The sequence below is a fragment of the Arachis hypogaea genome, chromosome 2 (assembly GCF_003086295.3).
Source record: "Arachis hypogaea cultivar Tifrunner chromosome 2, arahy.Tifrunner.gnm2.J5K5, whole genome shotgun sequence".
Taxonomy (NCBI): Eukaryota; Viridiplantae; Streptophyta; class Magnoliopsida; order Fabales; family Fabaceae; genus Arachis; species Arachis hypogaea.
The window spans coordinates 97,074,946-97,087,323 of NC_092037.1; the positions used below are offsets into that span (position 1 = coordinate 97,074,946).

General features: G+C 38.9%; 2 protein-coding genes across 4 annotated transcripts; one reads left to right on the forward strand and one right to left on the reverse strand.

Annotated features, from left to right (window-relative positions):
• The first annotated feature begins 622 nt into the window (after positions 1-622).
• On the forward strand, positions 623-3,394 carry LOC112754523 (subtilisin-like protease SBT1.1). Its single transcript, XM_025802194.3, has 2 exons — positions 623-786; positions 1,035-3,394. The coding sequence occupies exons 1-2, from the start codon at positions 780-782 to the stop codon at positions 3,335-3,337; spliced, it is 2,310 nt and encodes a 769-aa protein (XP_025657979.1). The 5' UTR covers positions 623-779; the 3' UTR covers positions 3,338-3,394.
• A 134-nt stretch (positions 3,395-3,528) lies between these two features.
• Positions 3,529-12,291, reverse strand: LOC112720324 (uncharacterized). 3 transcript variants are annotated; one of them, XM_072221477.1, is made up of 5 exons: positions 11,914-12,290; positions 11,653-11,729; positions 10,853-10,911; positions 8,732-10,188; positions 3,529-3,880 (listed from the first exon to the last, which is right to left on the reverse strand). In XM_072221477.1, exon 4 carries the CDS (start codon positions 10,179-10,181, stop codon positions 8,778-8,780), a length of 1,404 nt encoding a protein of 467 aa, XP_072077578.1. In that variant the 5' UTR covers positions 10,182-10,188; positions 10,853-10,911; positions 11,653-11,729; positions 11,914-12,290; the 3' UTR covers positions 3,529-3,880; positions 8,732-8,777. The 3 variants fall into 3 exon arrangements, 2 of the variants coding, with proteins under 2 accessions (XP_072077578.1, XP_072077579.1); XR_011874653.1 differs by lacking the exons at positions 8,732-10,188; positions 10,853-10,911; positions 11,653-11,729; positions 11,914-12,290 and adding exons at positions 4,622-4,698; positions 4,883-5,190; XM_072221478.1 differs by lacking the exons at positions 3,529-3,880; positions 11,653-11,729 and having other exon boundaries at positions 8,619-10,188; positions 11,914-12,291.
• Positions 12,292-12,378: the final 87 nt, after the last annotated feature.

Sequence of the window (12,378 nt, forward strand, 5' to 3'; positions counted from 1 at the left end):
TAAGTAGGCAATGCCATCATATCAAGCACTTTACAACAACATCCCAGCAGTTGTAAAAGAAAAAAAAAAAAAAACTAATAGCAATGTTGTAAAAAAAAAAAAAAACCAAATTCTTTTTTTTTTTTTTTAATTTATGTATGCCAAACATACACATTGATTCAATGGATGTTCATGAAAGTAAGATCCTACATGTATTATTAGCCTAATGTATGACATAAAAATGAGTATATAAAATATTTTCTTTATAAAGTGTGCCTTTATTAACTATGATATTCATGACACTATATCAAAGGATACCTCAACTAAGAAACACTCTTATGATCTCAAAAGATAAGAAAGGTTCTGCAAAGAGAATAAAAGAATGCTAAAAGTAAAATTAGAAGCAACTTTGATGGTCATTGATATAATGTGGTGGATCAGTGATATGATTTGGCACCGAATAGATAAAAATATTTCTACAATTTAATATACAATGGCACATGATTATACTTTTTACCCTACTACAATATGTATATGAAGTGCATATTATTATTATTATTCTTATCATCAATAATTATAAATGAATTGAAAGCATGCAATCGTGAATTAGAAGACAAGAATAGATAAAGGTAGACTCATGGTTGAAATGCAATGAACATGTATTAGAAAAAAGTCAAAGCTTTCAACATTTTCAGGCCTTGGTAGCTTCTTCAGGTTCTTATTTAAGATTCAATGCTAAGAGTGTATTAGCATCCTTCACTTCCCATAGCATCCTTCAATGTTCTTGTGCTAAGGGCAACATGAAAGGTTTGGAATCTAGCTCCATTCCTTCTCAATACATAGCATACATTGTTCTTTGCATTGTTTGCATTCTCTGTTGCTGAGATGAAAGTAGTTTTCCTTTTTAGTAATGTTCCTACAGAAAGAAAAACTGGTTATATGGGGCATTGTCAAAATCACTGTGTTTACTTCCTTTATCATACATGTATTTAGAAACTTGAAAAAAGACATTTAAATGTTTGATTTGTTTCTTTTATTTTTTCCTTTTTTTGCAGGCAACATGACCTCTAGGACATTGCTACTTTTCTTGGCCTTAATGGTAACAAATTCAATTGCTATCATGGACAAACAGACATATATAGTACACATGGACAAGACCAAGATCAAATCCTCAATTCATTCACAAGACAGCACTAAACCATGGTTTCAATCTGTCATTGATTTCATCACTGAGGTTTCAGTGCAAGAAAATGAAGAAGAGGAAATAGCTCCTCAGCTTCTTTATGTCTATGAAACCAACATGTTTGGTTTTTCTGCACATCTTTCAAGTAAACAACTTGAATACTTGAACCAAGTTGATGGTTTCCTTGCAGCAATGCCTGATGAGCTATTAACCCTTCACACAACACACACCCCACATTTTCTTGGCCTACAAAATGGGAGAGGACTTTGGAGTGCTCCTAGTTTGGCCTCTGATGTGATCGTAGGGATCCTTGACACCGGTATATGGCCGGAACACATCAGTTTCCAAGACACTGGTTTGACAGAAGTACCCTCTAGATGGAAAGGTTCTTGTGAAGAAGGGACCAAGTTCTCTGCCTCAAATTGTAACAAGAAGCTAATTGGAGCAAGAGCCTTTTATAAAGGGTATGAAAAAGTTATCGGGAGAATCAATGAAACGCTGGATTATCGTTCGCCAAGAGATTCTCAAGGGCATGGAACACACACAGCCTCAACTGCAGCCGGTAACATGGTGAACAATGCAAGCTTATTCGGCATGGCTAAAGGTTCAGCAAGTGGAATGAGGTATACCTCAAAAGTTGCGGCTTATAAAGTATGCTGGCCGCTAGGCTGCGCCAATTCGGATATATTGGCAGCTATGGATCAAGCTGTTGCTGATGGGGTAGACATATTGTCACTCTCTTTAGGCGGCATTGCAAAGCCTTATTACAATGATAGTATTGCCATAGCTTCATTTGGGGCAACTCAAAATGGAGTTTTTGTTTCTTGCTCTGCAGGGAATTCGGGTCCTTTCAAATCAACCGTCGGAAATGTTGCACCGTGGATCATCACTGTTGCTGCTAGCTACACTGATAGAAGCTTTCCAACCAAAGTGAAGCTAGGGAATGGACAGGTTTTCAAAGGGGCATCTTTGTATCATGGCAAGACAATCCAATTGCCTCTTGTGCATGCTAATACAACAGGAACACAAAGGACAGCACAATTTTGCACCAAAGGTTCACTTGATCCAAAGCTAGTCCATGGAAAAATAGTTGCTTGTGAACGAGGAATGAATTCCAGAACTGAAAAGGGCGAGGTGGTGAAAATGGCAGGCGGGGCAGGAATGCTACTACTAGTGAATCAAGGAGAAGAGCTTTTTGCTGACTCTCACATTTTGCCAGCAACTTCCTTAGGTGCCTCAGCAAGCAATGCAATTCGAAACTACATCCACTCTGCCAAATCTCCAACAGCTTCAATTTCATTCATAGGAACAACGTATGGTGACCCAGCACCAGTTATGGCAGGATTTTCTGCTAGAGGGCCAAGTATAGTGGGGCCAGATGTGATTAAACCAGATGTAACTGCACCTGGTGTGAACATCTTGGCTTCATGGCCACCATTAACTGCTCCAAGCCTGCTCAAGAGTGACAAAAGGAGTGTGCTATATAACATAGTTTCTGGCACCTCGATGTCATGCCCTCATGTTACCGGCATAGCAGCACTTCTCAAATCTGTGCACAAAGATTGGTCACCAGCAGCTATCAAATCTGCACTGATGACCACAGCTTACACAGTGAACAACAGAGGTTCCCCTCTTTTAGACATTGCATCAAACACCTCATCTGCATTCGCTAACCCTTTTGCATTTGGTTCAGGCCATGTCAACCCAGAATGTGCCTCTGATCCAGGGTTAGTCTATGATATCACCAACAAAGATTACCTAAACTACTTGTGCAGCCTTAACTATACTCCTACCCAAATTGCTATAATCTCAAAGGGTCATTTCAAATGCTCCAAATATACATTTTTTCAACTTGGTGACCTAAACTACCCTTCATTTTCTGTCTCATTTGACATAAATGGCACAAATTCTAGTGTTACATACAAGAGGGTAGTCACAAATGTTGGATATCCTAGTAGTTCTTATACAGTGAAAGTTGAAGAACCAAATGGAGTATCAGTTAAGGTTGAACCAAGGAATTTGAGGTTTGGAAAATTAGGTGAGAAATTGAATTATAGTGTGACTTTTGTTGCAAATGGAGGAACGACAATAAGTGACACTTCAACATTTGGATCATTGACTTGGGTGTCAGGCAAGTACAATGTTAGAAGCCCTATAGCAATAACCTGGCAATAGCAATTGTCATTGTTGTAATTTCATTTTGATTATTAATGAAATATATATCTACTGTCATGGCCCGAATCCAGCCATAACTGGCGCTCAAGGGACAAGTCCCTCAATAAGCCAAACGACCAAATTTTTCAGAAAAACGGACAGAACCTCCTCTGTTTCTAGGACCTTACCAACATAAGTATTAACTCCCTATATCAAAAATAAACATCCATTTCCAAAGACAACAACATATTCCAACCATATCCACAACCAAATATATCCAAAATATGCATCATATATATATATCAAGTTGATAACTAGAATATATAGTTAAATCCATAAGTCTTACATAACCAAATCATAATTACTACCTAAACAGTTCAAGATTCAAAATAACATAACCCACACGAGGATCCTGCCTGTGACATATGGAGCATTGACATAATCTAAATTTTGAGTAAAGGTTCCATTACATAATACTTAGCCCTTGGAAAGAAGAAGGGCTCACCAAAATGACTAAGATCTACTGAGGGGCAGGTGGAATGGAACCTGGAATGACTCCTGTATCTGAAAAACATGGGAATATAATAGGGTGAGTTTTGCAACTCAGTGAGCAAACATTATATCTATAACCCACACGAGACAATACAAGTTTTACCATGAAAATTATACTTCTTTTCAGAGATGAGGAATCCATATTAAGTAACTATGCAAATAAATAGATAAATAAGTAAGCAGAATGAACTGAAATGGGAGTTCTCATTCCAGAAGTCAAATCAAATCGGATATTACACAGCTAGGGCGGCTCCACCTCTAAGGGTAGCCCTTTCCTCTAGTGTGCCCGTACGGTATAACAGATCCAACGTGTGGCCTACACGTTAGGCTAGCAACACCCCTGCTAGCTGAGGTCTGAGCCATATGCATCTAGGTTAACGTCATAACCGCCGTTAACTACGGTTTTCTAGTCAGAGTCTCCCAAACCAATCCAAACCAAATCACTTATAAAAATCTCTAGTGCTTATAACATACTACTAAATTCCATAACAAATCAATATATATAGGATTGCATACTAAAATTTAATTAAGATTTAAATAAGGTCAAATAAGAAAACATTTATACTTTACAAAATATATAAATATCATCTCGTGTGTATTTTTATAAAATTGTAAGTTTCACAAATCAATATTTATTTTCAAAAATTCAGAAATCACAATAATAAAATATTTTCAAACTCCAAAATTAATGATTCAACATAGATATTGATAATAATATATTTAAAAACAATTATAGATATAATATCCACTCACAACTTGATTCCAAAGAACCGGAAGCAACTCTGAGCGCGTCAACGAGCTACCAAATGATGTCCAATAATTCTACAACTCTAGAAATATGACAATAATGATATTTGTGAGCTACTAATATTGTCAATTAACATAATCTTACTCACCTTGACAAAAGCCCCAAATTTTCTAACCCTAATAACCCTAATTCGGATTTATACATACCCATAAATATATAGATGACAAAAATTGGGAATATGGCTAATTATTGAGTCAAAGAGTTACCTTGAAGCCTCAATAATAATTGGAACTCAAGGATTGAATGGTTCCTTCACTCATTAAGTTGAAATCACATGATTTGGAGGTTTTGAGAAAATAAGATTTTGAATAAACAGAGGTAGAGTAGAGAAGAAAAGAAAGCAAGATGATAAAGGTGAGTTTGATGATATAGGGTGGTTGATGCAAGGAGAAGAGATGAGGAATTGTAGTTGAGAAAGGAAGAGAAGAGAGGATTTTTAGTGTTGTTGTTAGGAAGAAATAAAAAGAAGAAATGAAAGAAAGAAGGGGAGTGTCGAAGGAGGGGGCACGGAGAAGAGAAAAGAAATGTTTAAGTGGGGGCATGTGCCCCCCACGTGCTCTCCCCCCCTTTTTTTTCTTTTGTCGGTTACTACATTCTCTCCCCCTTAAGAAATTCGGTCCCCGAATTTCGAATTTATATACGGTGATAAGTGTGATAGTTACCTTTAGACTCAAACAAATACGGATATTTGTCGCGCATAGCGTCCTCCATTTCCCAAGTTGCTTCTTCTACCGAATGATTCTTCCAAACAACTTTCACAGATGCTATCTCTTTAGAACGTAGTTTCTTTACTTGGCGATCAACGATAGCCACGGGTTCCTCTTCAAATGATAAATCCTCCTTTAGCTCTATGGCTTGTGGTGTAAGCACATGAGATGGGTCAGAAAGGTATTTGCGCAACATTGACACGTGAAAAACTGGATGAATCATAGATAACTCAGACGGTAGTGCCAAGCGATAAGCGACTACACCTATTCTGTCCAATATCTCAAATGGACCAATATAACGAGGACTTAGCTTCCCTCTTTTTCCAAACCTCATCACTCCCTTCATAGGTGACACCTTAAGAAACACTTGATCACCCACTGAAAATTCTAAGTTACGCCTCCTATTATCAACATAAGCCTTCTGCCTACTCTGAGCTGCTAATAAACGTTCTCTTATTATGCGAACCTTCTCAACCGCATCTTGTACCAAATTTGGCCCTAAAAGCTTAACCTCACCAACCTCAAACCACCCAATAGGTGACCTGCATCTTCTCCCATAAAGAGCCTCAAATGATGCCATTTGAATGCTGGCTTGATAACTATTATTATAAGAGAACTCGATCAAAGGTAGATAGCTGTCCCAATTCCCACCAAAATCTAGAACACAACACCTTAACATGTCTTCCAATATCTGGATCGTCCTCTCTGATTGCCCATCGGTTTGAGGGTGAAAAGCTGTGCTAAGATCTAGACGAGTTCCTAACGCTTTTTGAAAAGATTTCCAAAAATGAGAGGTGAACTGGGGCCCGCGATCTGAAATAATGGACACTGGAATTCCATGTAGCTTAACTATCTCATCAACATAAAGTTGAGCATACCGAGCTGCACTGAAAGTTGTTTTCACCGGAAGAAAGTGAGCTGACTTCGTCATTCTATCCACAATTACCCAAATTGAATCAAAACCTTTAAAACTACGAGGTAAACCTGTTACAAAATCCATTGTAATCCTTTCCCACTTCCATTCAGGTATCTCAATCTGTTGTAATAACCCAGCAGGTCTTTGATGTTCAGCTTTAACTTGTTGGCAAGTTAAGCAATGAGAAACAAAAACTCCTATGTCTTTCTTCATGCCTTCCCACCAAAACAATTGTTTCAAATCTTGATACATCTTATTGGAGCCTGGATGAACGGTATACTTAGAATTGTGAGCCTCCTCCAAAATAGCTTTCTTCAAGTCGGGGTTATCTGGCACACATAAGCGTTGACCACAACGCAACACATCTTGATCAAGAGAAAAGTCTGAGTTCCTCCCATTGCGAACATCTTCCATAAGCTTTCTTAGTTTCGGATCATCACTTTGTGCAACCTTGATCTGTTCTATCAGGGAAGATTGGGTTCGAACATGTGCTAAGAAAACTCCTGATTCTCCAAGATCAAATTGAATTCCACTGGCCTCCAATTGATGAACTTTTTCAACAATTGGTCTCCTTCCAAGAGTGATATGGGCCAAGCTACCCATAGATTTCCTACTGAGGGCATCTGCTACAACATTTGCCTTTCCAGGATGATACAAAATGGTACAATCATAATCTTTTAGCAACTCCATCCATCTCCGTTGCCTTAAATTTAAATCCTTTTGTTGGAATATATACTTCAAACTCTTGTGATCCGTATAGATCTCACAGGTCTCACCATAAAGGTAATGTCTCCAAATCTTTAAAGCAAAGACGACCGCTGCCATCTCCAGGTCATGAGTTGGATAATTCTGCTCATGCTTCTTGAGTTGTCGCGAGGCATAGGCAATAACGCGGCCATGCTGCATTAATACACAACCAAGTCCTATCCGAGATGCATCACAAAAGACTGAGAATCCCCCAGACCCAGAAGGTAAAACAAGAACTGGTGCTGAGGTTAGACAAGCCTTAAGTGTCTGAAAACTTTCCTCACAAGCTTCTGACCATTGAAACTTCACATTCTTCTGAGTTAACTTGGTTAATGGTGCCGAAATTCTCGAAAAGTCCTTGATGAATCGCCGATAGTAACCGGCCAACCCTAGGAAGCTGCGAATTTCTGTCACTGTAGTTGGCCTTGGCCACTTCTGAACGGCTTCAACCTTCTTTGGATCCACCATGATTCCATCTTTTGATACCACATGCCCCAAGAATGTCACTTGATCAAGCCAAAACTCACATTTAGAAAACTTAGCATAAAGCTTGTGATCCTTTAAGGTTTGTAACACAATCCTCAAATGATACTCATGCTCCGTAGCACTTTTCGAATACACCAAGATATCATCAATGAAGACGATAACAAAGCGGTCCAAGAAAGGTTTGAAGACTCGATTCATTAAGTCCATGAAAGCTGCAGGCGCATTCGTCAGGCCAAAGGACATTACTAAGAACTCATAGTGCCCATAGCGAGTACGAAAAGCAGTTTTCGGAATGTCTTCCTCTTTTATCTTCAATTGATGGTACCCTGAACGCAAGTCGATTTTTGAGAAACAGGTAGCTCCTTGAAGTTGATCAAACAAATCATCAATCCTTGGCAATGGATACTTGTTGCGAACAGTTATCTTATTGAGCTGACGATAATCCACACATAGCCGCATCGTCCCATCCTTCTTCTTTACGAATAGAACAGGAGCTCCCCACGGAGAAGTGCTAGGACGAATGAATCCTTTCTCTAGCATATCTTCCAATTGAACTTTTAATTCTCGTAACTCAGTTGGAGCCATACGATAGGGAGGAATGGACACAGGTTGGACTCCCGGAGCTAATTCTATAGAAAACTCAACTTCGCGATTAGGTGGCATCCCTGGTAGCTCATCAGGGAACACATCAGGAAATTCTCTAACTATAGGAACCTGATCAAGACTAGGCACTTCGGCATCAACATCTCTAACAACTGCCAGAAATCCTTGGTTTCCCTTATCCATCAATTGCATAGCACTCATAGATGAGATGATGCTGGCTAAAGTGGGACAGTCATCACCCTTAAAAACAAAAGGTGAGATACCCGGTATGTCAAACTTTACAGTTTTGGAGTAACAGCCCACATTAGCATGACAAGCTGCTAACCAATCCATGCCTAAGATGACATCAATATCTTCCATTGGTTCTAAAAGGATCAAATCAGCTAAGGTTTCAACGGTATTAATTCTAACAACACAAGACCGAAATACGACTCGAACCATCGTGGAGGCTCCAAGCGGAGTGCCAACATGAAATGGGTGGGATAACAGTTCAGGTTGTTTATCGAAACGAGATGCAAGATGTGGAGATACATATGAATAATGAGAACCCGTATCAAATAACACTCGAGCATCTAAAGAACAAACTTGTAAAGTACCTGCCACCACAGCATGAGAAGCTTGAGCATCTTGACGTGTTAAGGCTTACACACGTGCCTGACCTCTTCCTCTTTGGCTCCCTCCTCTGTGATAAGTCTGACCCCTGCCACCTGCTCCTCTGCCACTAGGACCAGAAGAATTTCCAATAGACATAGCTGAAGATGATGGCATTGGTGTTGTAGGACGTGCAATGCCTGGAGCAAAGCCTCCTCTAGCATTTGGACAATCTCTCCTAAGATGACCATATTGACCACAACCAAAACATGCTCCAGTAGTCTTGAAACATATACCAGAATGGTAACTCCCACACTGATGGCAGTAAGGCTGAACTGGTCTTGTCTGATTTGAACCCTGTGCACTAGATTGAGAGGTGCTCTTAACAAAAGGTCTGGGATTCGAAACACTCATGGAAGCAGATCCAGAAGAAGCAACCCCACCAAAAGATGCTTGAGGACGAGCTCGATACCCCGAATAACCTTGCTGATTAGTTTGACCATGATGAGACTGAAATCCTCCTAAACTAGATCCACCAGAAAATTGTCCCTTCATCTTGGGCTTCTTTCCAACATCCTTAAAAGCATTTCTCTCCGCTATCCCAACTTCAATTCCATAGGCAGAGTTTAGGACATCCTTAAAAGACATGCGTCCGACTTCAGGCATAAGAGTAGTGAACATAGGTTCTGCCAATCCACGAACGAAACGACGAACTTTCATCTCTTCTGAATTCACCAAGTACGGAGCACTCTTAGAAAGTCTAGTAAACTCCTTAGCATACTCAGTCACTGTCATATTCTCTTGCCTTAATCTTTCAAAGGCAATTGCATCTTCTGCTTGCTTGTTAGCTGGATAAAATCGAGCAAGAAACTCTTCAGTAAACTCTTCCCAAGAAGGAGGAGGAAGTCCAGCTGCTTCTTTGCTCTCAAGAAGAGACTCATACCAATATCTTGCTGAACCACGCAAGTTGTAGGATACTAACTCAACAGCCCATTTTTTGGTGCACTTGAGAGCTCGAATAGCTTTCTTTGCATCCTCTAGATATTGTTGTGGATCTTCATCCAATGAATCTCCATTGAAAGTGGACGAATTCAACTTCAAATACTTTTCAATTGGCGGCTCTTGATCCCCAAACAATTGATGAACCCTATGAGGCTGAGGATTTGGCGCATTAGGAAGTCTCGCTTCACCCCTATTTTGATTTGTTAGAACCTGTAACACCGCATTAAGAGTTTGATTCATTCCCCTCAATTCAGCTGCTAAGTCCGGTTGAGCCTCTCTTACTGCGGGGTTCTCTTGAACTCTCTCGCGGGGTATCTCTCCTTCGCGCCTATCAGCTATCCTTTGGCTCCTTGGCCTTTGTCGAAGAGCTCCAAGAGGCGGAGAAACTGCCCTATTGGATTCAGCAGCATCAGGAGCACCAACAGTTCCACCACGTCTTTTCTTAGGTGGCATCTTCCACCTATCGAGTAAGTACAGCGATTGAATCACCAACGACATATGTATATGGAGTTCAAAGACAATAGGACAGACGGAAGAATTATGAGACCAAAATATTAAGGACAACTTCCTATAGGCCTCTAGTAACATCACACTTTGTGAAAATGGGCCGGCTTCCATTTGCACAATTGTGATCTTACTAAAGGACACTTGCTCCATATTACACAGGAAAACCTAAAGCTCTGATACCACTTTGTCATGGCCCGAATCCAGCCATAACTGGCGCTCAAGGGACAAGTCCCTCAGTAAGCCAAACGACCAAATTTTCCAGAAAAACGGACAGAACCTCCTCTGTTTCTAGGACCTTACCAACATAAGTATTAACTCCCTATATCAAAAATAAACATCCATTTCCAAAGACAACAACATATTCCAACCATATCCACAACCAAATATATCCAAAATATGCATCATATATATATATCAAGTTGATAACTAGAGTATATAGTTAAATCCATAAGTCTTACATAACCAAATCATAATTACTACCTAAACAGTTCAAGATTCAAAATAACATAACCCACACGAGGATCCTGCCTGTGACATATGGAGCATTGACATAATCTAAATTTTGAGTAAAGGTTCCATTACATAATACTTAGCCCTTGGAAAGAAGAAGGGCTCACCAAAATGACTAAGATCTACTGAGGGGCAGGTGGAATGGAACCTGGAATGACTCCTGTATCTGAAAAACATGGGAATATAATAGGGTGAGTTTTGCAACTCAGTGAGCAAACATTATATCTATAACCCACACGAGACAATACAAGTTTTACCATGAAAATTATACTTCTTTTCAGAGATGAGGAATCCATATTAAGTAACTATGCAAATAAATAGATAAATAAGTAAGCAGAATGAACTGAAATGGGAGTTCTCATTCCAGAAGTCAAATCAAATCGGATATTACACAGCTAGGGCGGCTCCACCTCTAAGGGTAGCCCTTTCCTCTAGTGTGCCCGTACGGTATAACAGATCCAACGTGTGGCCTACACGTTAGGCTAGCAACGCCCCTGCTAGCTGAGGTCTGAGCCATATGCATCTAGGTTAACGTCATAACCGCCGTTAACTACGGTTTTCTAGTCAGAGTCTCCCAAACCAATCCAAACCAAATCACTTATAAAAATCTCTAGTGCTTATAACATACTACTAAATTCCATAACAAATCAATATATATAGGATTGCATACTAAAATTTAATTAAGATTTAAATAAGGTCAAATAAGAAAACATTTATACTTTACAAAATATATAAATATCATCTCGTGTGTATTTTTATAAAATTGTAAGTTTCACAAATCAATATTTATTTTCAAAAATTCAGAAATCACAATAATAAAATATTTTCAAACTCCAAAATTAATGATTCAACATAGATATTGATAATAATATATTTAAAAACAATTATAGATATAATATCCACTCACAACTTGATTCCAAAGAACCGGAAGCAACTCTGAGCGCGTCAACGAGCTACCAAATGATGTCCAATAATTCTACAACTCTAGAAATATGACAATAATGATATTTGTGAGCTACTAATATTGTCAATTAACATAATCTTACTCACCTTGACAAAAGCCCCAAATTTTCTAACCCTAATAACCCTAATTCGGATTTATACATACCCATAAATATATAGATGACAAAAATTGGGAATATGGCTAATTATTGAGTCAAAGAGTTACCTTGAAGCCTCAATAATAATTGGAACTCAAGGATTGAATGGTTCCTTCACTCATTAAGTTGAAATCACATGATTTGGAGGTTTTGAGAAAATAAGATTTTGAATAAACAGAGGTAGAGTAGAGAAGAAAAGAAAGCAAGATGATAAAGGTGAGTTTGATGATATAGGGTGGTTGATGCAAGGAGAAGAGATGAGGAATTGTAGTTGAGAAAGGAAGAGAAGAGAGGATTTTTAGTGTTGTTGTTAGGAAGAAATAAAAAGAAGAAATGAAAGAAAGAAGGGGAGTGTCGAAGGAGGGGGGCACGGAGAAGAGAAAAGAAATGTTTAAGTGGGGGCATGTGCCCCCCACGTGCTCTCCCCCCCTTTTTTTTTTGTCGGTTACTACATCTACTTTTGTAAAAAAAGAAGAAGATAAGATTATTTTATATAAATTTTATATTCAGTTATCTAATTATATCTGTTATTT